This window comes from Physeter macrocephalus, chromosome 1, assembly GCF_002837175.3.
Source record: "Physeter macrocephalus isolate SW-GA chromosome 1, ASM283717v5, whole genome shotgun sequence".
Classification (NCBI taxonomy): domain Eukaryota; kingdom Metazoa; phylum Chordata; class Mammalia; order Artiodactyla; family Physeteridae; genus Physeter; species Physeter macrocephalus.
Genome location: NC_041214.2, coordinates 80233996 through 80261176, shown reverse-complemented (window position 1 = coordinate 80261176; position 27181 = coordinate 80233996). Strand labels below are relative to the sequence as shown.

General features: G+C 40.2%; 1 protein-coding gene across 12 annotated transcripts in view; it reads left to right on the top strand.

The window, feature by feature from the left end:
- The window catches only part of LPP (LIM domain containing preferred translocation partner in lipoma), a 745137-nt gene extending 719329 nt beyond the window's left edge, over positions 1-25808 (top strand). For all 12 annotated transcript variants that reach the window (XM_024124352.3, XM_024124347.3, XM_024124350.3 and 9 more), the window contains 3 exons: positions 4067-4245; positions 9858-9978; positions 11236-25808. In XM_024124352.3, coding sequence (XP_023980120.1) covers positions 4067-4245; positions 9858-9978; positions 11236-11364 — 429 coding nt within the window. In that variant the 3' untranslated portion in view covers positions 11365-25808. The remainder of the gene's footprint in view (positions 1-4066; positions 4246-9857; positions 9979-11235) is intronic.
- Positions 25809-27181: the final 1373 nt, after the last annotated feature.

Genomic DNA, 27181 nt, shown 5'->3' with positions numbered 1-27181 from the left:
AATAACTTCTTTAGTGCAAAGCTCTGTTTCAGAATCTGACTCCTAACACACTCAACCTATGACTATAGCTCCATACGGGGAGAGCAGGGTGCCACTGTTTGGTCACGGAGGTGGACATAAACCTTTAAATCAAGGACGTTATTATATTCGGTGTCATAGAAGCATCATACAATCCTACGGAAGTGGAAGAAGTGACTTATTTTGCTTGGAGTATAACAAAGGAAGAATTACGAAAGGTTTTGCGGAAAAGGTAATGTTTGAGCTTAACTTTGAAGAATGAGTAGGTCTTCTCTAGACAAAGAAGGATGTGAGGTAGTCTGGGTTTGTAAAAGAACACAGCTTATTAAAGATGTGGCAGCTGGAAGGTGGGTTCCACGGGTGGGGTCCCCGTAGAGATGGGTTCAGAGCCAGGCCATGAAGCACTACTGATTTTGAAGGTTCTTATGCTGGAGTGCCCTCTTCCTTCCTAATTCCCGTCTGTCAAACTTGGCACCCCTACTTCACATACAAGATGTAATTTGAGTAGATATACTTAGAGACACCCTTCTTCCACTTGTTTGCTTGAAGACTTGTTATTTCTTTTTCTCTTTTCTTAAATACCATTTTATTTATTAACCGTTTCATTTTAACCTACTTTAGAAAAGCCTCATGTTTATATAAAGAGTGTATCTTTTAGTCTGGCTTTAACATAACCTTCTATAAAAAGACACAAAGATCTTTCTCTATTGTGCTTATAATTCTACCACTAGCAATTTCTGGAATTCAAGTGGTAAGGTAAAGTAAAGTTTAGATAGTCCAGATTTCTAACACATGAACCCTCATTTCAAGCCTCAGATGAAGGGTTTGTCCAGTTGTTTTTAGTATATCTCTAGTAATGGAAACATTGACCTTTACCTGTTTCTGTTAATACTGATATATCACGGAGTAACAAAATTGCAGAGTTGGAATTAATCCTTGTTTTACAGGTTAGAAAACCAAGGTCTAGAGAGAAGAAATCACTTACCTAAGGTCATACAGTAGATGTTGACAAATCCAGAGGGACAATTCATATTCTTCCATCTAGCAACTTTGTCTCTCTATGGCTACATAATGAATTCATCAGATACCTATCTGAATTACTGGGAGGCAGGAAACTGGGGTACCAACCCATCCTCTGCCCCTCATCATCTCCATGACTCAGGTCCCAGGTGTATAGGTCTTCCCGGTCTGTTTTCTCACCTGGGAAATCAGAGGCCTGGGCTAGAGGTACTCCCAGAGCCCTCCTCCCAGGCATTTTAAGAGTCTTTATCCTTTCTTTAGGAGCAGATATGTCTAAGGGTCCTAGTGGGCCAGTTGAAGACTGAAAGGAGAAGAATACAGTAAAGAGAACTGGCTCAAGAAGATTCACATGTCCTCCTCAACCATTTGCTAGTCCAAGCTTCTAGTCAGATGCATTCTTGGAGCCTTTATTTTCTGATTTAGGGGCATTTTACAATAGTCTCACTTTAGGTATATTTTACACTGTTCTTCCTTTGTAGCAGAAATGTTCAGATTACCTGTTCTTTAAACATGGACCATAAAGTCTTTCCTTAGAAACTGACTCTACCTTATATGCTGCTGCTGGTTTTGAGTAAATGGGCTTGAATCTTGCAGCCAAGCCTCAATGCAAACAAAAATATTTTCTGGTCAAGCATTTTCTCGTTTGTTCAACTCCATTACAGGGTTGGCTTAAAAAAAAAAAAAAGTTAAAACCCACAGAAGAGCAAAACACAAACCCTGGGAAGACAGTTTCCAGCCACATTAGCTCAGATCACCAGGGTAGAAAAGAACCAGGGCCTTCATTGTCGAGACCATCATCATCTCCAGACTCTCATCTTATGTCCTTCTGCTATTTTAATTTCACCACTTCAAAATAGGGGGAAAATAGGTTAATAGTTTCCATGAGTTTAGACTGTGACCAGAGGCATACTAAGCAATTTCAGAACCTCCAGCAACCACAACTTGGAGGAGAGGACGGTGATGGATTTACTGTCCTCTGGATTCCAGAGTTAGGGGAATCGGGCCAGCACTGTGATGCCAAAGTGGGATGTAAACAATATTCCTTCCTTCATTCTTTCTGCATATATTCATCCTGAGTTTCTTTTTATTACAGGTAGTATAGTGGGTGAAGCATGGAACAGAGAAATACATTCTTAAGACATAGTCCCTGCCCTTAAAGAATTGCAGTATAGTAGAGGAAATAGACATATGTGCAAATAATTTCAATACAGTGAACACTGTAAGTGCTTTAAGCAACATGAATTAAGTGCTCAGGAAGGGGAGAGAAAGAAGCAGTTTATTCCAGCTGAAGGCATTGAGGAAGGCTTTACCGGGGAGATGCCTTCTGACCCGTACCTTGAAAGGTCAAAATAGCAAATTGTGATTCCTTCTAGGCATTAGCCAATGCACAGAAATATGGAAATTTCTCATAGGTTTGAACAAAAGTGAGCAGTCTGAGACATCAGGGGAATCTGAGCCTAAAAAGGGAGTTTGCGTGTCAGGTAAGGAACGAGCTGTTTTCACATTGTGGAGCCATGTAAGTTTTTCTAGCAAGAAAGCTGCTTGGTCACATCTGTGTTTTAGAAAGGAAACTGGAAGTCACTGTGAGGATGGGCAAGTGTTACAGGAAGAGAGATGGAACCAAGAAATCAGTCAGGAACTGTTGCTGTAGTTGTCATCGGCACACTAGTTATCTACCTATAGGCACGCCTTGCCTCATGTCCATTTAAAGGTTCTAATGGTAAGAGGGAAATTACTCCTTGATTGCCACATCCCTTCGAGTTCTGCATGTTTCTAATCAGATCCCCATCCCAGGTTTATTCTAAATCGTAAACTCATTGAGTCAGTCCAGACTTCTCAGTTGGAATATAGCATATTACATGTGAAACATGGCTGTTGGTAAGAGAGCATGGTATCCTAGGCAAGGATGGAAAGTTAACAGCTAATTGTATCAGTCTTTCTGAGTCCTGACTCAATAAATCGTATCCCTTTTAAAGGGGGGGAGGGATTGATTTTTAAAGCTGAGCATATTTTTTTTTTTTTTTTTTGTGGTATGCGGGCCTCCCTCCGCTGCGGCCTCTCCCGTTGCGGAGCACAGGCTCCGGACGCGCAGGCCCAGCGGCCATGGCCCACGGGCCCAGCCGCTCCGCGGCATGTGGGATCCTCCCAGACCGGGGCGCGAACCCGGCTCCCCTGCATCGGCAGGCGGACGCGCAACCACTGCGCCACCAGGGAAGCCCTGAGCATATTTTTAAAGCCAAATAAATTGACTTTCTTAATTCATTTCTCAAAACTGGAACCCCTCTAGCTTCAACATTTCCATCAAGAGTTCACAACACTAAGCGTGGAGATGGTGTTTGAATCAAGGCTTTAAATGATCAAAAGCCTCATTGATTATGCTGAGCTCTGATTGGGTTCTGCAACCAGCATGATCTCTGTGAGTCTGGGTCGTCAGAAAGACCACTCTAAAATGTTAAAATCCTTGGTGACCCCACTAGGATTTTGATGACTAATCAAGTTTTAGAAGTAATAGAGAAGTATTCTTCCAGTGGAGAACCCGGATTGTGTAGTTCAGGGGTCAAGAAACTATCGCCATGTCCAAATCCAGCCTGCTTTTGTAAATAAAGTTTTATTGAAACACAGTCATGCCCATTTACTTACACACTGTCTATGGCTGCCTTCCTGCCACTACAGCAAAATTGAGTTGCTCTAACAAAGCTAGAAGTATTTACTACATGGGCCTTTACAGAAAAGTTTGCTCTTACCCCTGCTGCATTGGGAAAGGAACACGAGTAGAAGTCAGACAACATGAGTTTTAAATCCTAGATTTGCCACCCAGAACCTGCATGACCTTAGAAAAGCCACTTGATCCATCTGTGTTTCATTCTCTCTGTAATAAAGATATACACTCTGCCTTCCTCCAAATACTGTGATAAGCACATGAGCCCATGTGTTCTGTAACAGTGCTTGTCATGCTGTAAGATGTTACTACATAAATGGAGCTCTTCACGTCTTAGCCTAACGTTGGCATTTTTCTTTTCCTCCTCAGAATACCCTGGAGCAGTGCAGCGTGTGCTCCAAGCCCATCATGGAGCGGATTCTCCGAGCCACTGGGAAGGCCTATCATCCTCACTGCTTTACCTGCGTGATGTGCCACCGCAGCCTGGATGGGATCCCGTTCACCGTGGACGCTGGCGGCCTCATCCACTGCATCGAAGACTTCCACAAGTAGGCAACCTACTCCCCCTCCTGCAGCCTAATTGTCCTCTTGGGGTCTATTCTTACTGCCTGTATCTGGGCTTCACACTCTTCTTTCTCCGAGCTATAGGATCTCCGGATTTGGTGGGACGTTAAAAAGAGGTTATTTATCCCCTCCTCCAATGCAGGAATTGATATTAGGTACTCCATGTCGTCCTCCAGCCTGGCCTCTGCTTCAAGACTTCCCTGGGGCTTATCCATCACATCTTTGTGTAGCTCTAATTATGAGGAAGTTGACTTTGCCGCAGAACATGTGTACTGGCAAGAGGCAGGATCCTGGGGTAGCTCTCCCTGGCCTAAAAAGGAACAAGATATGTGACAGTGGACAAATTGCCCAATTTCTCTGAGCTCTTCAGTTTGGTCATTAGACCAGACCCTGTCTTAAAGCTTCCCATCTGAGACAGCCTAGGGTTCTCTCTAGAGCTGACCTCTACGTCTTGGCCACTCTGCATATAGGAGGTTATGGGAGGGACTGGCACAGAGAACAGTTCAACCCCTCTTGCTAATGCAGCCTCTCACATATTTGGAGGCTATTTTATGCCATTATCAGCATATTCACACCCTCCGCTAAGCTCTACCCCCACCCAGGTCTTCTCTTCCTCAGGATATTTTCTAATATTTTGATGATGATTAAAAAGTAGAATCTTAAGGTCAAGACCACTTAACTGATGGGCCTAGAAAATTATGTCACCACTTCCTCACTTCTCTAATTTGTAGATCCCTCTTTATTATAGCTGGAGTTTTCATGAAAATTGTATAGCTTTGCATTTTGCTTATTCTTATTTGGCCAGTTTGTTGGTTGGTTAATTGGTTGATCACATTTGTTGCATTTTTCTAGGAACCATATGACAGCTATAGATGTGGTTTGTAAGTGGCAGACACGGAGGTTTCTGGCTCGTGTTTGCTTCGCAGTGGCTTTAAGAACAGTCTGAGGCTCTCAGAGAGATGAAGCTCATATGGCTCAGCAGTTTGGGTATCTGTTCTATGGCCTCCAGATATGCAGTCTTGTGGGTTAATTTTCACCGCTCTGTTGATTGTCAACAACTGGGACGTACTTGCCACAAACAGTTTGGGGACCTGAGACTCATATTTTAAAAAAAGAATTTCCTGACCACTTTTCAAGTAGCAGGGAAAGTGAAAACCTCACCAAAAGATGTGAGGCTGAATAAATTAAAAAAACAAAAACAAAAACCAAAAAAACCCCAAAGGCAGGAATTCTCGACCTGAATTAGACAAGAAAGGGCTCACTTTGAAAGGGCAGTCACAGCATAAATTGTACTTCACGTTATTGATATTTTTAGCTTCTAATTACACATGAAAAAAAAAACCTGCATCTATTTAAGGGAAGTGAAAAGATACCATTGGGGAGGGTATTTCTGTCACTGTTTCTCTCCTTTAGACTTACCCTAATCCAAGAAAGACTGATAGATATAATCAGAGCACACATGTTTCTGTTGCTGAAAAAGACTGATATGTTACACCCCTCAATTAAAACAGGAAATCAATTCTGACAAATGTAAGTTTATATCTATGCCATTTATCTTTCATTTCTAGGAGTGGGGAGCATAATTAGAGACTTGTGACTGGTGACATGTGTGTGGGTCTGAACACTCCAGGAAGGCAGACTTGAGCAACTGAAAGGGAAAAAGAATCTGAAACCCCCAATGCTCCCCATCACCGCTAATTCAGTGGCCAGTTAAAATACAAATTATTAAAAATAATGTTGTCTGCATGATTGGCAGGTATGCAGGGGGAATAGCTTTTTGATCTTTTCCCCATTTCCCAAAGAAGAATAAAAGATACATTTTACAGAACTCCATTTCTGAGTCTTGAAAGGACTGGAATAAAAAGCAGCTACAAGTCCAACCCATTAGCCATGTCTTAGCCATGGACATTGCATGGCTAAGAAGAGTGGACTGCAGAGAGGGGAACATAGCCGCCTTCTGCAGATTCTTTGTCATTCTGAACAGGTCTCCCATTTGTGAGCTTTTGGGAGATGTATTTCAATTCTGTTCAACCACATCTATGAAGAGCCCTCTATGTGCCAATTACTGTGCTTAGTGCTAAAGGAGAGAAATTGCATAGGTAGAAATACGTAGAGAGAAGCCCCTGTCTGCAAGGAGCTTGCTAGGAGGAGGGGAGAGAATAAGTGCAGATTCTGTGTGATACCAGGCAGAAAAGACGTAAAGGTGACAACGTGAGGCACAGGCAAGGGCTTGAGCTGTCAGAGCCAGAAGATACTACTCGGCCCTGGGATCTGAGTAGGCTTCTGGAAGCAGAGTGTTTTAAATGGGAAATGGAGATTCTTGGCATAAGGAACAACTCAGGCAATAACAAAGGGCCCAGAGTGAAGAAAGGCTCTCTGCTTTCAAGAAAGATCCGCTTGGCTGAAACTAGAACAGCCTGCGAATAGAAGCTATGGTGAGATGCAGGAGGCCCAGGAGAAGGGATTTACCTCTCCTGCTTAGAAACCCGTCCTTTAAACTGGTGCTTCCCAAACTTCAGTGGGCTTACAAGTCACCTAGCGATCTTGTTAAACTGCAGATTTTAGTTCAGGAGGTCTGGGGTGGGAGTGCCTAAGATTCTGCCTTTCTGACAAGGTCCCAGGTGGTCTTGGACTGCACTCTTGAGTAACAAGCTTCTGAAATGCTATTTTTAAAGCCTTGCTTATGGGCCATCCCCTCCATAACTTCCATCAGTCAGGGTTGGCCCAAATCCTCCATCCTATTAGCCAGAAGCTCATTCCCATATGTCATTTCAGATGACTGCTCAAACTAGTTCCCTGGCAGACTGCCTGTATCGCACCCTCACCCCCAAAACACACACACACACACACACACACACACACACACACACACACACACACTGACTTTCCCATTTCACCTAAATGGCCATCTTTCAAGGCCCAACTCAATTATCATCTACTCTAATAATCCTCCTCTGATCTCAAATGCTCCCTAAACCCATGTTTGAATTTATGTCTCCTTCTCTATGTTTTATAGTTTTGTAAATTCACTATAGATAGCACTTTACATAGCCTGATTAGTAATAAAGAATACACACACACACACACACACACACACGCACATGCACACACGCTATTTTACAGTAACCCCCTTAAATCATTTTTGCAATATGGTAGGATATGTATATATGTTAATAGAACAAATGCAGAAATATATAGAACTCCCTCACCAGTGTGATTGCTGGAGTTCGAGTTTATTTCTATATTCCCAGTGCCAGGACAGTGAGCTCGGAAAAGCAGATTTATTTAACTGACCCTTTCACTGTGTTGAGTCTTTATTCCACTATCTGTGCTTTCTTATCAGGGATGTTACATGCATCCATTTATTTGTTTAATCAGCATCCATTTGTGGATTGCCAGAAATGTGCCAGGACCCAATGATTAAGATCATCCCTCTCTGAGCTTTGGCTCCCATGGCTGTAAAGCAGAAATGATAAAAGTATTGCTTAATAATGTTTGCTATCAGTAAAAAAATAAGGCCAAGTGTATAGGGTGCTTAACAAGGCTTGGCACAATAATAAGCACACAGTTTTAACCATCAGAAGTGTTTTTATCAAATTAATTTTATTATTATTGTCTGCTTAGTGAGCTGAGCCTTGAAATAGACCACCTGGGATTTTTAACAATCCTCAAAATGCCGGCCAAGGAACACAGTGGGGACGATGGAAACCACTTCCTGTCTCTTCACTTTGCCTTTTCCCATCATAGAAATGAGGCCAAGTGGTAAGAAGAAATCACTACTCTGCAAGAATACAGTCTGTGCCTTTCCAAAGAGGAACCTTGAGATTGAACATAAAGGCCTAAGCAACATCTTTTTATGCGAAATGTGGCAAATACTTCATTCCATTAGATATTGCCTGACTTTCTACCTTCTGCACCAGTCACACTAGTTATTTCTAGAAACTCAGAAATAGAGCAAATCCTGTCCTTTGGAAGCTCACAGTTTTGAGGTCTCCAAAGATATGCAGATAATTACTGCTAAAATAGGCAATTTCAGTGAAAGATATTTTATCCTCAAGGAGTTAGTAATCCTACTTGGGGACATTGGGGAAGACTCACAGATAAAGTGATAGGCAAGACACACTTCTGACCTCACAGAGTTTACAGTCCCAGTGGGTTTGGGGAAGGAAATTTTGCAGCTGATTCCAGAAGGCTGCTTATTTCACTACTGATGACCCAGATTCAAAAATAATCAAGTAGTCCAAAGCAATTTTTTTGCCACTGAGTATGAACTTCTTGCATAAAATACCAATTATAACAACTCTGATTACTGCTGCAATTGTACCATGATCCTTTAAATTTTTCTTTCATAGCAATCAATTGATCTGCTGCTTAATTCATATTTATTTTGATTGCAGCCATACAGATGCCTTTTGGGTGCTGCCAGGAAAATTAATATGTACATATAGAGTATAATGTATGTAAAGATGCTTTGACAACCATAAAGTACTCTGCAAAGAGTTAGATTACTATCATTATTTCTTTTTAAGTCTCTCTACAAATAGATAAATTTTAACATCATTAATCTTAAAACCGTTATGATGAAAAAACTGAGCTGCTCAGTCTTTCTTTTTTAATCTTTTCAGTTCTTATCCATGTCCGTTTCAGATCACGTCTCATTTCACACCTTCATAAATACCACACCTAATTTCCAGAAGATACAGATGGGTGCACGGCCTATATTTGCAGCCTATTAATCTGTTATGAGAAAAAAAAAATGTTATGGCCATTGGTCATATTAAGGAATATTAAGAGATTAGGAAATATTAAAATTCCTCACCAAGAGTTAACCTCAAAAACATATGTATATGTGTGGATGTATGTGTGTGTGTGTGTGTTGGGTGGTGTATTCATATACACATACCCTTTGGAAGTTCTAAAATCCTTTGAAGAATAGAGAACTGGACAGCTTTATAATTTTTTCTTTTTAAACAAAAGTTTAACACAACCACAATATAAGAAGTGCAGATTCGGCCATAGGAAGTTTGGTATAAAGAGTATTTAAACTCGCTAACATCTGCTGCTTTGAAAAGATACGTATTTGAGGTTTCTTGTGTTCATTCCTAGAATTCAAGACACATTTCAAAGAAGAGGCTTAATAATTGGGAATGAAGCAAAGTTACCAACCTCAGGATACTTGGGTAGGGCCGGGGGAGCACATACAAAAGTCTAGAAGCAGAAGTCAGAAACAAGTAGGGGCCTCCTTGCCTCTCTGGCTGACCTGCCCAAGCCCAGGGTTTGTGTTTGCGGTCTATCCACAGGTGAATCCCACGCCACGGTAGCTCTTCATGCAGAAGCAGTTCACACACTCACTCCCCTACCTCACCAAATATCATGATACTTATCATCTAGAAGGACCTCAACAGTCACCAAGTGTAAGTCCCTTATTTTAAGCTGAGGAAGCAGACTCAAGGAAAGTGACTTGCTCAAGGTCACACAAGACAGCAGACCAGGTGTCCTGGCTCTTGGTTTACACCTTTTCTTTTCACCTCCAAGTCTCACCTTTTTGCCAGTGTCTATGCTCAGTATCTAACCAGAACTATCTCTCTGTTTTCAGGAAGTTTGCCCCCCGCTGTTCTGTGTGCAAGGAGCCTATCATGCCAGCCCCCGGCCAGGAAGAGACTGTCCGGATTGTGGCTCTGGATCGCGATTTCCATGTTCACTGCTACCGGTGTGAGGTCTGTGGTCAGCGCCCCCTCCCCCTGCCAGGCCCACTAGAGCCGGATTTTCATAAATATAGCAATTATTAAATCTGGGGGAGCCCCTAGTGCCTGTGTTCATGGGACTTGTGTTTTACAAGAGGCCTGTAATCCAGGCTGGAAGTGACAAGGGAAGCCTCTTGCCCAAGGGCCATGTCTTCATTTATACAGCAAAGGGCAGCAAGTCTTTCGCCTATAATCTGGGTATGAAAAGGTATAAAAACATTCAGAGAATGATTTTAAAACATTTTCTTATCCTCGTCCTATGACTTACCCAGAGCCCCTCTTTGAAAGCACTTTTCTTGTTTTCTACCAGCTCTTCTGAGTGCAGCAGTTAGCATTAGCTGTCTGCGAGAGATAGTATGAACTTCTTTATTACCACATCCTCATGAGATTGGCTCTTCTAGTCCCACGAGGAGATTTTCCCAGGACACAGGCTGGCGGGGCTGGCAGGGTGGCCCCTGCTCTCCAGGACTGCAGTCATTCCATTCACCGCCTGAGCTGTAACGACCACCTGTTTCACGCAGTGTGCTTTGTTTGGCCCTACATGCCTCTCTCTGGCCTTCACATGAGCAAAGAGAATAAAAGACTTCCAGCTTTTACACTAGGTTTTATGACTAAAGAGAAACAGCAGTGTCCTGTCCTCCGTGCTGTATCCTTTAGAAAGTACAGCTGGTCATTTCCCTCCACCCCCCGCCCCCAAACCTTAAGATTTTATTTTCTTTCTGAAGTTGGAATAAGTAAGTAGAGCCCGTTGGTGGCCCTTCTGCTTAGCAGGAGTCACTCTACAACTTAGCTTCTGCCCTGGAATTACCAGGAGATTCTGTCCCTGCACCTGTTTATTACTTTTGAGAGATCCTTAAATTAATGATAAATGGCAAAGATGAATTAATGATTCGGGATCTATTCTTGTTTTCTTTTCTCTTGTGCTTGTTCTTGTTGTTTGGGTGAGAGGAGTAAAACTACTAGTTGGGAGCTTAGACCCTCAGGTTCTTCTTTTCCTGTACCTGTATCTCAGGAGGGTCATTTCACCCTGTTCATATTGATGTCCCCAGTCTCTGCTTAAGCTTAATGCAAGACACACCATGTTAAATCCTGCAGAAGGATTTGAAGGGGTTGGTGGTCTATGAAGAGGAAAGGTAGTAGTTGGCCTCACTATGGAAGCCTTGAATGGAAAGCAAAGGAATTTGTTTCCATTTTCACTGATATCCTTTCCATCTGTCTTCCTTCTTCCAGGATTGTGGTGGTCTCCTGTCTGAAGGAGATAACCAAGGCTGCTACCCTTTGGATGGACACATCCTCTGCAAGACCTGCAACTCTGCCCGCATCAGGGTGTTGACCGCCAAGGCTAGCACTGACCTTTAAATCCAGTCACCTATTTAGCGGTTAGTTGGTGGCTCTGAGAAGGATGAAACACAAGAAAAATATAAGAAGAGAAATAGGAAAAGAGAGGAAAGGCAGTCAAGCTATGGGATGGTCTCTATTTCATCCACTATTAACCTTTCTTTAGAAACACATAGAGTATGAGATTTTTTAAAGTTCTTACCAAATACACATTTCACATTTAATCATGTAGGACCTTGATGGGCCTTTGTTCCCAAGGACTTGCACATTTTTGCACGGATTATGCTCCATCCCATTCACTTCTGCATTCCTTTAACTTTTAATCCCTATGTTTGTCTCACTTTTCATCTGGTTGAATGGCTTTTTTTAGTGTGGTATTTGCTGTCACACAGTTTTTCCTGGGTGAGTCTGCAAACTCACAGGTGCTTTTAGGCTTGAAGGCTCCATCCTATCACTTCCACACTGCCAGTGAGCATAAAAGATAGCCATTCGTTTTCTGTGTTTTGAAAAATAGATGTTTCTGTTGCTCTAAACTAGTCATGTTCCTTGGGGAAAAAAATGCACAATTATATGTCAGGCTATAAAGAATTTAAGCTGTAAATTACCTAGGTTAAAAGAAGCCCACATTGAATTTGCAGCCACCCTAATTCAAAATCTATAATGACCAGTGTTTGGGGCTCATTTGAAAACAGATACTGGTGAGAGAGAACCAAACTTCAATATTTTTCTAAAGAAATTACAGATGGGGTATGCTGGATAAAGCATTTGGGGGTTATATTTGAAAAACTCATTATTACCCCAAAATATTATCTTAAGATTTTCCTTTTCCATGCTACCTGGACATAATAATATGGGCAGAGTTGGTTTTCTCTAGAATATAACATTTCCAATACTGTTCCGCTTTTCATGTCAGAAATATTGCCATTTTTTTTTTTAATATCCAAACACAAGTACCAAAATTGACTTTTTCTCTAGAGGAAAATAGCTATAAAGAGCAGTTTAAATTTTTTTTTCCAGGCCCAGGTCCTTTTTGCCTGACAGTTGCAAATCAGGGCACATAAAATTGTGTTAGTTTTGTGTAGTTTACTTTAAAAAGACAGGAAAGCTTGAAAAGCTTGTGAAACCACAGTTTCATTATTCTTATAATCATTCTACAACTCAAATTACATACACTGCAGAAGACATTTTCATATCATCGATGTGACATTTACACCACACTTTCAAAGACAATCACTGAAAAAACATCGCCTTGTTGAGCTAAAAATATGCAGAGTCTCTGCCTAGAATCTTTATTCAAACTCTTATTGGGCAGTGAAATGCTTGCTTGCCAGCTCTAGGACCGCATATACTTTATTAGGTTTTAACATGTTTCTTTTAAGGAAGGACACTTCTCTTAGTAGCAGGTTACCGTTTTGTAAACTAATTAAGTATCTTGGATTAAGATTAGTTAAAACTTTCTTCAAGTTTTTCACAAGTATATACTTTTAAATTATGAAGTATTTTAAATATACACAAAAGTATAAATAATAATATAATGAATCTCTGTGCCACCCAGTTTAAGAAATCAAATATAACAAATATAGCTACATTCCCCTGTATACCCTTCCCTGATTCCACAGATATTTTTTTCATGATTAGAAAGTGATAAAGTTTTCTAGTCTGACTTTTGTTTCTAATTTTTCATTTTAACACTCAGAAATGAAAAATTGTGTGTGTTTTGAATTGCAACCCAGGCCTCAAGAGTCCCAATTAAATTTATTTTACTTTAGTAGGAATAATCATAAAGGTGGTTGATTTTTTTTTTTTTTTTTCTGTAAGAAATTCTTAAGCTTATAGGTCTTCTGAGTTAATCTGTGGCTCATTTGCTTTGGTCACCAAACGGTTTTGTTTTAGAACCACCACAGTTACAGCTTTTCAAAGGGTCGTTTGACCACTGTCCTTTCCTTACCTTGCTGCCCTTATCCTTGGTCTCACATTTCTCATAATGTGAAATACAAGGGGTCCACTTCGGGCAGCATGTGAATTTTAGGATACAATGGCAACCGTATCTCTGAATTTCTGTCTTCCAAATGAAAGGCCAGACCATGCGGATGAGCTCAAAGAATACTGACTATTAGACAATTGAGGTGATCATGATAATATAATCTGCTTGAATTGTTTCAGTAACTTGTTTTCTATGAAATACTTGGGGGGAAATTGTCTTTTGGTCAAAAGCAAAGAGCCCAGTTTGTTGAGAGATAGATTTTATCTCTTGACGTGCAGTCCTATTAGTATGAATTTTGCCAAAGGAGGGAGAATTTATGAAATATTTATACTATAAAAATGCAATAACATTCTACTTGTTTGTTACATTTAAGTCCTTATGTAACTGAATGTTTACATGCCAAAAAAAAAAAAGAGTTATAAAAAAGTGCTTTCACAGGCCCCTCACTGTGGCATTGCCAGAATACTGCTTGCTTACAATCTTTATAGTGCATTTTTATCACATAACCTCAGAGTATCTTTACCAAAGATTTTTAAAGTAAATCTCTTTTTAATATAGACTTACCATACTTTTATAATAATGAATGTGCTCACCTACATATATAGACTATTTAGATTTAGATTTTTTTTTTCTTTCACAAGGTATAATAAGGAAAGGATCCTAAAATATTTTATTTCAGGATTTCTTAAATATATGATTTATATTGCTTTCTTATCTTCTGTTAATCATTTGGTGTCAGCAATGCCAAATCATTTTTTACTGTTTTAGCTACATGAAATTTTGCCTATAACAGAGATATAAAGCTCTAGTACCTTAAGGATTATAATTCTACTGTCTTTTGATATATTGCCTTGATTGTTAATCATTTAAATACATAAATAATAGAAAAGAATCATAGAGTCTATAAGAGAAAGTTTGTAAAAATATACTGGCTTAAAAAAATTGTCAAGAACACAAATATTTGGTAATTTTATGTAACATGAGAGACATGCAAAAGGAAGAAGAAACCCACTGTGTCTTGGGCTCTGCAGACCGTTTCACAGTTAGATTTCTCCATTGCCTGGATCTCCAGCTCATGGCGACTCAGTGTGGAGTCTCATCTGCAAACAAATCGGCCTTTAAAACTCAAAAATAAGTCACGTGTCCCAGCAAAGTGCATCAAGACTTTGAGATCCTGAACATCTCTGCAGCTCAAAGATGTGGGTTCTTTTTTCTTTCATTAACAAATTGTTTCTGTAAGAGCAACTTCTCTGATCAAAATTACTCATTGAGTGTATGCTGATTAATACAGTGGAGATATCAACAGTATAATTGTTTTCTCACTATGAAATATTCTGCAGAGATGTTTGTGATGACGTTTCAAGCATATAAAACTCTCAAGTGTTTTATATTTGGGTCCCAGGGGGGAAAAAAAGCATTTTACCATGGGGCTATAGTAGAGGGTTTATGGAATATAGACAGGACTCTGAAAACACAACTTCCAACAGTTTTCCTAGTTAGTAAAAATCCTATTAATGTGAACCAGCCAGGAGTAACAGTGTTATTTCTATTTGATATGGTTTGGGCTTCTCTTGTCAAATCTGTGTCGGCTGCCCCTTGATCCCTCCATTATCAAGTTTTGCAGGGTGTTGGGGAAGTTATGGCAGCTTCCAGGGAGATCAGGGAAACACTGATGTAACCTCACAGCCTCTTACCATTCCTCTTGGCTTGGAAAGGCTTTTTTTCCATATACATTTCTAGAAATATTGCTATTCTACCTTAGTATTTCACATTTGTAGTTTAAACAAGCGATTGTCCATCTGTTGCCTAGAGCTACAGTACATGTGTGTTATGAATGAAATATGACAGCATGTTCCATACCATGCTTTAGCCATCTGTAGGAAACCAGGAGGCTGGAAAAGATATACCTCTGCAAAATGTGCCTCAAGTTCATTTCCTGAGATCGTTCTTTTGGTGCACTTTCATGGGAGACAATCAGAGAGCAACATGTATGTGTGCCTAATTTTTAAAGAATCTTTACACTACTATGAATGCTCCACTGAAGAGTCTGTCACTTAAATAACCATCCCCAAATCTCTAAGATATACTCATCAAAAAGTCAAAATCCAGAGAAATCTGAACTCTTCATCTTAATGTATTCTAACAGTATTTCTGTCCTCGCCATCTCTTAGAAGTACCTTACGGATTCCTAAATTAGGTAAACATTCTTATGCCACAAGGTGATGTCTTGGGTGTTGTTAGTGACTTAGTGGTCTTACTCTCATTTTAGTTAGATAATGAAGACAGACTTCCACTTGAGCCTTTAACACCTATTCAGCATGTCCACTTTTTTTTTAATTGCCACAATTTTTTTGTTTGTTGTTGTTTTTTTAAATTTAATAGTGTACAGAACACGTTGAGGATCTTGGTTCTGAGTCATTATTATGGTGCAATCATGAACATTTCAGGTCAGGTTATTTCCTTGACAGATAACTTTTCTCATGAAGCTGTTGTTTAGTTCACTTATTATTTCAACCTTTAAAAAGTGATCTGATTAAAGCTGTGTGGCGTGGTGAGAGTTCTTCCCCTCTCTCTCTCTCTCTCCCCCCACCCCTTGTCTCCCTTCTTATTCCTTCCCATTCCTACTCATTAATGTTATCGTGATTGGACTTTTCATAAATAAGTTAAATCAATGCATTACAATCCTTATGGAATTATGATCATATTAAAGGAAGAATTGTACCGCAAAATATGTGTCATCCATCAATTCTTTCTTTAAAAGTGCCTATTTTTCCAGATTGTGTTTATTCATAAAGTGAGGTGAGATAATAGAGTCTTTCAGTTTTATTTTAATGAGATTTCATCAGGGACTCAGATCACAGAGTTCTTGGCAGATTCCTTTATGACTGGCCTACTTTTCTCAGCTATAGGCAAAGTGATCTTTCTAAGACTAGGTTGAGATTTATTTTTTAATCCAAAGCATTTTGACTAACAAAACAATCATATTTTTAAGTGGTGGCATGTTATTTTAGATCAGTGAAACTTGAGAGTTTTCCTTATGGCAGGGGAAAGCTATTATCCTTCTGGAATTTTTGCACATATCAGCATTTTTCCCATGACAATAATATTAAACCCTAATACTTGAATCACAGTATTTTGCAGGGAGTAGGTCAGCAACAGAGTTTTTCCTGAAGCACAGATTACAGACCTGTAGTCTGTTTATAAAAAGCAACCTGAGAAGAACAATCTGGGTCTTTCAGTAAAACATTGTCTTAAAATGAGTCTGAGATTCTTTTGAACTCTGGCTAAGACTGATCAAAACAGGCCTTCTGTGTCGATTTTTTATAAATTTGTTTAGAAAAAGCTTATAATTCTAGGACTGTATTTCTATTTTAGGTTTCTGCCCTTCTGTTTTCTACAAGTTGATCTCGATTTTCCTTTTTACGAGGATCACATATGAGGAAAGTAAAAGCATAATTAATACATACATAATTCAATACACAAATGAATTTGCCCAGAATTAATGATAGTCTCAGTGAATGTGTTGTTTTGATAAACAGGCAGAGGTTTGGGGGGGGGGTTTTGTTTGTTTTGGGGTTGTTGTTTTTTTTACCTGTCTCCAGGAAGAGAGGGATTTGGCGGGAAGGAGGAATTTGAGAGAAGGAGCAGGTCACAATTTAAACCATAAGATTCTTGTACAGTGTATCTCAGAATTTTCATAGGAGTTTTAAGGATGGGCAATTGTAGTTTTTTAAACAAGTAAAATATTTATATTTCCAAGTTTATGAGGTGTTTAAAAATCACTATGGCTAACAATGTATTTTTCCCTTGTCAGAAGAGAATTAAAATGGGAGCTGCTTCTCAGCCTCATGGCATGGCCATAACTACACAAGACTTTTATAATACATGTCATTTCATCCCTCTGTGAGAGGGCCATAGCTCGTTCTCTTTGTGACAGATGGCAATGCATATTCTTACGTAGTCTTAGTTAAGCTGTACTACACCCTGAGCATCTCTGAAGGTTAGAGGTTTCTGCTTTCACACATTCAATATTTCATCCCTTCTGATGTACCTACTTGGTGCGCACAGTAAGCAGGAGTTGTTTCGGTCTGCGGGCCTCTTGTTCAAACCCAGTCATCCATTTTCTGTCACGCGCTGCCGAAACAGCCGTACTAGAATTGATTTGTACTGCTTTTTTCCTTTTTACTTACAAGCACAGAAAACTAACTTTAGCTTACTAAGTTCAAAGAAGAAATAGAAAATGGCATATTTTTCCTTCAATATAGAAAGGAAAGACACTTACTCCTTTACCTCTTTTATTTTCCTGGACCCTGTGCAAAAAGTTGTAGACTCTGTAATTTTGTTATCCAACATGGGTGTGGCTTATTTTGTGGGAAGTTGTGTGGAAGATGCATTTTATTAAACTCATTGACTTTTCTCCCGTGAAGTTACCAAAAAAAAATTACTAAAATCTTCGCTCTTTATTCCTGATTGTTACTTAATTTATGGCAGTTTCTAACCACACTAATAAATATCTCTTATCCTAGCCCTTGTTATAAGCACAGATTTTGTAGGATTCTACAAGCAAAATGTTATGTATACCAGAAAGATGAGGGAAACCGATAGCTAATTCTTTGTAATACCTTAAGATGGTTACATTAATCTTTCCCTACTGTGTGCTTGATACTTTTTCCAGGATACTTATTCACTTATGGGCAAGAGAAAACATCATTCATCTAACTCTGTTAGATATTTACCTAATAGTCCCAAATAGAAGTCTTATTAAATGACCCACAAATGCAATCAACTTGGTACTGAACATAGCTTCTAAATTCAGTGTTCAACCCCAGGAATAGAATGATCTACCAAGACTGAGACAGGTTTCATTATGTCATCTTGTGTTCTACACCAGTGTAGAGGGCTATAGCTGACCCCAAGCCCCAGTGCTGTTCCTAGACAAATCGTGCGTCCTTTAAGGATCTGAATCTCCCGTTATTTTCCTGAAAAGTCTCCATTTCACATCTTCTTAGAGCTGGCTAGTATGTAGTAGTATTCATGGCAGTCCCTTCTTCCATTGGGGCAACTTTTTTCTACAAAAGTTCTTCGGTGTTAAACAAAACTCTGGCTCTGGAGCTATGCACAAGAAGTCTAATGTCTAATGTCTAAATCGTTGCCTCTCGGTCAGATATCACTAACTCTTTCAGCTTTTCCTCATTGATTGACATGGTATCAAGTCCAATCACCCTCTTGCTTCTCCTTTGAACAGTTGGACCCAACAATATTTTCTAATTTTGTTTCAATCTACTTGGTGAAATGTGGCCAGCACTTTGGGTCAGGCTAGGTAAAAACACTTTCTTCAGGGTTGAAAGTAAGTGGAATTGGAATCATCCAAAGGAAACTGATATTCGATGTGGAAACTTCCCCCAAGGACTCAGACCCAGGAGAGTGAAAGCTTGATGAGGCTAGATCTCCCATGTGTGCAAAACAGTCCTCTTACACTGTGTCCTTTACTGTTTTTGTTGTTACCAAAAAGTCAAAAGAGGAAGTGAGCTAGTTTGTATATATGTCATCCATAAGACTCCCACTTCTTGGTCAATGTTCATAAATTCTCTTCAACCCTTTCCCTTTGTTCTTGTCTTCTCAAGAATAAGACATTTCTTGTCCATGTTCCCATACTGAATACACAAAAAGAGTCCTGAGCTCTTTATAGGTTCCACATAAATATTTCTGGCTGGTTGGGTGTTGAGATTTGCTTTGATTCTTCTGGGCTCAAATGTTAGTACCTATAGATGTTGCACTCTAGACCAAGTGAGCAGCTTCCCTACTTGATTAGTTAAGAACTACCCTTAGAAGTCCATGTTTTCTCTATACTTCTGTCTTTCTAACATCTTTACCCCTTACTCATCTCCTCAATGTAGTAATCACTTTAAGAGAACCAGCCGCTAAGTAATTTTGATTGAAGCTAACTGCAGTAAAATCAAATAAGTTCAGTCTGCACTCCATAGGAAGGAATATAGCTTCAGGAAAAGTAATTCTCCCCAGTGGTATCAGTAAGGCTTCATGGAAGAGTGAACTTTGTTAAGGAATCTTGGTTCATTGGCTTGATTTAGAAGTTTAGAGAAGACTATTGACGGCACCAGAAACAAAAGGAAAGCATAGGTTATGTTCAGAGAAGACCTTCTGCTTTAAGTATCACAGATTCTGGAATGTCCTTCACAGGAGAAAACGCTTCCAGATATTCAAGGTCAGTGAGAAGGGAAAAGCATAGAGCAAGATTGATTCAATTTGCTTTTTCATCTCTATGTAAATGTAAGATGGGATAAATTGTCAAATTATAATCCAATCCATACAGTATCAACAGGAATCTTCTTTGATAACATACAAAATGCACATTTGCATTGGTTCATAGTTCTGTACTCCACTCTTGCACCAAACACCCCTATCTTTTGAGCCCACAAGGCAATGAGCAGGACACCTCTATTTTCCTATTACTTCTAGGTCCACAATTGGAAAGGACTCCACATTCATCTATTCCACTTGGTGTTAAAATTCCCTTATAGATTTCTTGCTAAGTGATAATCCAGACTCTGCTTAAGCATCACCTGCAACAAGGAGCTCATTACTTCTTAAGCTCTTCCATTTCCTCCATCATGCTTTGTTCCAAGCTCCCAGAACCAGCCTTTCGGGCTTAGGTGCTCCTTGGTGCCGCACAAAATTAATCTTTAGTACATAATAAAATGTCGCTCCCTCCCTCTGTTTTCCTTCCAAATATATTTTGCTTTTGGCGACACGTTACTTTACAAAAAATAAACTTTGATTTTTTTTTTTTTAGCTGAAGATTATAAAAACTTTTAAACATCCTTAAAAATAGTCTGAAGGGTTTTCTGAGGGTTAGGTTTTAGAGTATGAGTTTGGGGTTGCTGTTTTTACTTTCTTATTCAAAAGACAAACTGTTCTGACCGTTGTTATACAGCTTCATGCCTTCCCCCAGTAACTAACCCATGAAACCCTCTCCTGTTATTCATTCTGCTGATAATGACCTTAAAATGTTGGGAAATGTCAGCGTGTGATCTCCACTTCTAACAAGGAAAACGTCAAAAGCAAAAAATACTGGTTCTATTGAAATGCATCACCTCTGGCCAGTTGTCCTTTGCGAAAGGAAGGAGGTTACATTATGTCATGGTTTTACATAGAAATGTACACATTCTTTCCATATTGTCCCGAGTTACTATTTAGTGTCAATACCATTCCTTGGTCTTTGGGAGGACAAGGCTTGCAGCCCTTCCACCCCAGCCTTAAATTCCAGAGTCCTATCGGCAGAACCTGTCATCAGGCTCCTGGGCAGGACTTGGAGGTGGCTTTCTGAGCTCTGAAATAATAATTCCTAAGAGAGCTTACAAACTGCTCTCACACATAAAACAGCCCTGGGAGGAAGGTTATTAATAGCCCTATCCTAGAAGAGAAAGCTGAGGCTCAGAATTGTTAAGTGACTTGCCAAAAGCGATAGAGCTGGGGCTTCCCTGGTGGGGCAGTGGTTGAGAGTCCGCCTGCCGATGCAGGGGACACGGGTTCGTGCCCCGGTCCGGGAAGATCCCACATGCCGCGGAGCGGCTGGGCCCGTGAGCCATGGCCGCTGAGCCTGCGCGTCCGGAGCCTGTGCTCCGCAACGGGAGAGGCCACAACGGTGAGAGGCCCGCATACCGCAAAAAAAAAAAAAAAAAAAAAGCGATAGAGCTGGTAAGTGGTAGATTTGGGGACATACCCAGGTCTTGCAAGTCCAGTGCTCTCTCCAGTGGCCGCTCTCAGGGCACAAAATACCTCAGAGCACACTGTATGCTTCTCACAGACCACCGTGCCCCCTGTTTGAGGGCATCCAAGGAAATTCACACAGGTTACTCAGCTATCAGGTGGCAGAGCCATGTGTGTACTGTGGTGTTTGAGATCATTTAGAGCTTGCATGCATTTTCTGTGTCATCTTGTGGGAAACAACTAGGTATTCTGATTGGCAGTGTGATGGAGCCGGTGAGGAAGGGCCACCACTAAGAACAAACACTGTGGCACTGAAGTACACTTCAGCAAATTTCCCCAGAGACCGTGGTTTACTTTACATTAACTGAAAAACTCTCTGGAAATGTGAGGTTCCGATTATCAACCAAGACCATGTCATTTAGAATCCAGTGGCATGCAGAAGTGACTTGACCCTTAGGACCATTCTCCTGTGGGCTACGATTTACACCCCACAGAGGCAGGAACTGCTGTAGGTAAACAATGCATATTCTTCTCTCAGTTCACATTTATCGAGGCCCACCAAGTATATGTCACAGCATCAGGCATTTCCGAGCCAGCCAACCGACCTTGACCTTGAAATGTCTGTGAACAAATGCTATGGGATTGACTGCCGTCCTGCGACTTGGCTTTTGCTATTTGATAGCCTGGGCCTACCCAGCTGTGGTTGTTTTGTGATTTGTGTGTGCTTATCATGAGGCGTTTGGTACTATGTTGTTTCCAGCATACTTACTTGGAAGCCTGCGTGTAGATTCTAGAACCTGCTCTACGTGGCATTTCAACAACTGGGTGTGCCTTCTCTTGAGCTGCATCCCTCAGGAAGCTGTGCCTTTTGATGTGTGCTCTTGGCTTTTTAGTTCCTCCCATTTCTCATTATAGTTGTTTGGCTTTAAGTTAAGATCTGTTCACTGACTGAAAAATATCTTTCTGCATCTGAGTTAAATCTACTGCAGGGAACCTTTAAAATGAGCTTATCTAATAAGCTTTCTAGGCATTTTCCCTCCCTAGAGGCTTCCATCCATCAGGCTGGCCTCATCATCCCTCTGCTGAATTCCCTGGGATTAATGAGGGCCAAGTTAAATAACAAATGGCCTCTCACCCCTTTCCAGTCTTCACACCTGGGAGATACAGGCGGGGCCAGCGGGGCCAGTAGACGAGTCTCTTTGGCTGAAATGGCAACGTTTAGACACTGGAAAGGTGGCTGATCTTGCTGTGAGGTCTGATTAATGTGATGACTGATAGAGTGGAAAATGATTTCTCGTAGAATAACAGGTATAACCCCCACTACAGGAGTGGGGTAGCAGAAGCAGCATTCTGAGAACTTTATCTGGGTGAGTATGCCTGAGCCCAGACTCACTTGGGTAGAAACTGTGCTGTCTTATTAGAGGGAATAAAAGGACAGTGAAGCTGTGAATACGAAAAAGCAGCCCTTTAAAAAAATCAAGGGAGCCACAAACTCTGATTTATCTTTACGTAATGTAAAGGAAATTATGAATGCATTTTCTTCTTCCTCCACTGTACACAGTATTACCCCCCATACTTAGGGAAAATACAATTGTGTTGTCCTCAAAACGCTCATCCATGCACGTGCTTGCACACAGGTGCACACTCTCTCTCTCACACGCACACGCACACACACACACACACTCACACGCAGACATCTTCCAAGAAGGCTGATCCTTCAAAAAGGAAATCTTATTTTAAAACACTTGGATTTTTCAGGCCAAGAAACTAATAATTCCTAGACCTGACCCATTTTAGTGACTGCTAAAAAAGAAAAGAGAAAGCTATTTAAATTTTGTACGCATCCATTTATCTCTTAAAATATGCCAAAGCAATTTGCGGTGAGGGTGGAGACTAAGGTATTTATCTCTGCTGCTTGAGACTCTCTTTATATTTCTACCTGTTGGGAAAAGGGTAAGAACTATTCTTGCGCGGTTATTATTTGAAGCATTTGTGTTGCCACCTTGTACGGTGCCTGCTTTGCTTCCTACCGAGGCATAAGAATGAGTTGTTTTTTTGACTCCTTCTCCCCCATCACGAGGGAGTAAATATTAAAGCCTGAATGTCTTCCTCACCAAATTATTTCACTCCATTTCTGAGCTAGTTTAGAAAGTGCACAAGGGGGAGAGCTAGCTTTTCCTGGATATATGTCTCCATTTTTCTTCTTTCTTGGGAGACAGATATAAAGGAAACAAATCCAGTTTCTTTTCATCTCTCTTTCTCTTTGGGTGACAGTTGATGATCACTTAGTAATTATAAACCAGAAGTAGGCGAATAGCTTAGCCAGGTTATGATGTATCTGCCAACATGCTTCATTCCTTCAAACACAGACTTGGAGAGGAAAAGAGATTTTATCATTTAAATGCCAACAATAGGAATGGCCTCATATTTTAACTTTCAAACAGTAAAAGGTGAGGTGATATTTGGGCAGTGTTTGCATTTTACTAACCCTATGTGCCTTCTGCTTAGTTTTTAGATGAATGTCATTACATTAACATATCAGGGTGAAATTGCCAAAAAGTGTTACAGTGCCTTGGACCTTCCTCACTGGGTAGCAAGTTGAAACTGGGATAAACCGTGCCAGGCTGCTTACTTAACTGAAATATCTGAACTGAGGTGTATCCTTGATGAAAGAGATTTAGGACCCTGGAGACTAAATCTTGTCACCCACCATTAGCTTCTATTTAACTAGTTGCAAAATCATTTTTAAATGACTTTCTTCCTTTTAGTACCCATTTTTTCTCTTGGGAAAGCTGATGAGCAAATTATCCAAGAATTATTTCTTATTAAACAAAGTCAGAATATCTCCCCCCCCAAAATCTGAAGTAGTCCTCATTAATTTTCAGGAAACATATGAAAAAGCAAATAGAATTAAAGATGGCATCGATTGTCTGATTATTTAGCATGAATAAAATTATGTGATTTAATGTACCTTCAGCGAAAATTTAAACTAAAGGCAAAACTTTCACAGCAGGATGCAGTATTGAACTTTTGCCTTGGTATCGATGCAATTAATTACTTTTTTGTTTTGCCTTTTAAACTTCACTTTTATCATTCTTTATCATTGGTTAAACAGATTTGGAGCTGTCTCTTTCTCTACTGGGAATATGTGCAATTATGAGATGCACCCCTCCCCCAAAAAAGGAAGGGAAAAGAAAGAACTTTCAGGTTGCAAATCTGTGCCTTGAAGTAGACTTGACATGAAGATGCAGAGCCGGAGGATAGTAATTTTCCCTGAGCCGTACACACCAGCTTTTATTTCATGGCTTTGTCACAGGCTTTTCTCCTTCTGTGCTGTCACCTTTGAGAAAAATGATTGCACCTTCTCCAAGTCTGCCTTTTAACAGCTACAGTTGAGTTGGCAAGACTTCCCCAGCTCTGAATATAGCCATTTGCCGACTCCGGCCTCTTTGCGAGACTGACTCAAATCTGTGATCTTCTGTTCAGCATACACATCAGCAAAGTGAGAAGATGAGCACTAAATATAGGCTCTATTAACTTTACTTTTAGATTTACTGCCTTCAAAAAAGTGCCTATTCTGAGAAACATAGACGTTATTCCTACATATGTATGTACACACGGTACCCAGAGTCATACCGTGCAGCCTTCAAAAACATACCATCGAAAGGAGTAGGTGCTAAGATAAGGAAACCTTGCCAAATGAAAGTCCCTCGTTTCCAATATCCCCTCCCAAGTGGCACCGTGAAACAGGCTGCAAGCACATTCCCTGAGCATTCCTTGCTGATACAGCCACTTTATATTTTTATCCTACTGGGTGGTGGCATATTGCTGAGGTTTCCTGTATCTACTTCAAGGGAATATATTATGCTTTATGGAATTGGAACATTTAGTCAGGAAAAAAATTGTTTAAGGGAATTAATGAGCCAGGGTCTGTATTAGGATATGTGTCATATGTGTGTTTTATAAACTAAGCATTGGTGAGCTTAGAATGTCAGCACATTGCTTCTCCTTTTATCTCTCAGGCTAACATCAGTGAAAACTAAAGAAAAGTCTTGGCTCTGAGAATTGGAGGCTCAGGGGGCCAAAGGCCCTTGCCAGATCCTTAGAGCATCTTTACTTTGACTCCTAAAAATAGTAGCCCATGTTATTTAATGGCTTTTGTTTCCATGGTTCTGTCACTGACATTATAACTGTAGATACTGTCGACGGAGCAGCAGCTCAGCCTAGAAAGTTGGATTCTCACCCAGGTGTGGCAATAGGAGAGGGTCTGGACAAATAGGACGAGGTAGACTATGCACGATTTTAGGAAAAGGGTTGAAGGGAGGACGTGCTTCCAAAAAAGATCTTTCTCAATGTGTCGTCTGACTCAACCAGCTGGCAAATTACACTTGCCAAGTCGCTCTCTTCCCTTCTAAGTCAGTTGGCTCCACGTTCACTTGATTCTGCCTGGGAAGGCAGGATACCTCCATTTAGCCTTTCCCCAAGGAAGCTCTTGGCATCCTCTTGGTCCCAAAGTTATCTCCTATGCCACCTAGTTTCACCAAATGGAATTAAAGGGTGACAAGCAATAGAAGATGCTTCCCACGCCCTTGCAGTCAGCCACCATTCTGCTTTCCATCTAAGGGGCTCCACTACTTAAACTAGGGAGGAGGGCGGAACGGATCATGGTTTCATAATTTCCAGAGTGTGGACCACCCTTCCTTAGTTATCATTTTATGAGACCACTTGTCATTCTTTGGAGAAAGTGATACTCTTCACTAAAACTGTCTCCTCTTCCTGGTGATGTTCTTGTTCCGTTTTTACTTTATTCATTTACAACACTAGTCATTTTCTTTCTTTTTTTTTAGAGAGTCAGATGTTAGTACTAGATAAGAGTTCAATCTCTGTGTGATGTCAAAAGGGGCATTGGGGTACTACAGAGTTTTTCCTCCTTGGAAACAAGATGGACTGGGAAAGAGAGAGCATGGCTTTGCTCCAGGCTTCAATCTGATTGTGACTATGAGAGAGTTTTATGTAATGTTAAATGGTATTTACAAGTAGACAAATCAAGGGGAAAGGGGGAGAAACCAGGTTTTCTCTGTGCTAAATGTGTCGAAGAACAAGAACTTCCTACTAACTAAATACAATCATAGACCCACCATGATCAGCTGCGAGTCTGAATAACATTCTCTGACTTAGGGAAAGCCACACACACACACACACACACACAAAATGTATAGGGAATATGCCTTTTTTCACATGTATGATACTGACAGAGCCATGGTATTCCCAAAATACAGATTTCTCTTTTTTATTCTTAGCAAATTGCATCTCTCCACTACATCATGAACGATCACTGACATATCCAAAATAGCCCTCGTGGTTCCTTATGAAAATCAGAGAATAAAACCTGTTATAAGCAAGTGATTTGGGTTATTTTCTTTTGTTTTTATGCATTACCAACTGTATTAAATCATGTTTCTATTTACCTTCTATCAATTTTTTCCTATCAATTATGTTTTTCCAATGCTCTATAAGAATAAATATGAAAATCATATTCCTTTTTTTCTGTAAAAGAATTGCAACTACTTTATTATATTTAGAAATCCAATAAAGTTATTACATTTACTTGCCTATGTGTGGAATTCTTTTTGAGTTGGATAATCCCTGTCTCCTTTCTTCTAACCTCTTTTACTGTGATTCATTTTTTACATCATTCGCTTTCCATATGGTCCTCTGAGAAAGGGAACGTCTCTCAAAGCAAATATGATGCCAACAAGAGAATGAAGGCACCCACTCTTCTCCACTGTTAGCACAGAAGATCTTAAGGTTAGATATGTTCAGGAATTACTTGACCACTTTGTCTTAAACTTTCAAGTAAAGAACTTTCCCCTTTTAAAGTTGGATCCAAATAAATCAGTTTCTGGGGTGGAGGGCGGCAAATGGAGAGTTCTCACTCACATCACTAACGGCTGGCTGACTTTTCACACTTTTATTCCACCTGTTTTATGCATACTTCTCCAATGCTGAGAATCTACTCTCTGCTAGGCTCCTTGAGGGATACAGATATAAATCAGACATAACTCCTGCTTTCAAGAAGTCTCTAGTAAAGCTGACAAATAACCATGGTAAGAAGACAGGAAGAAT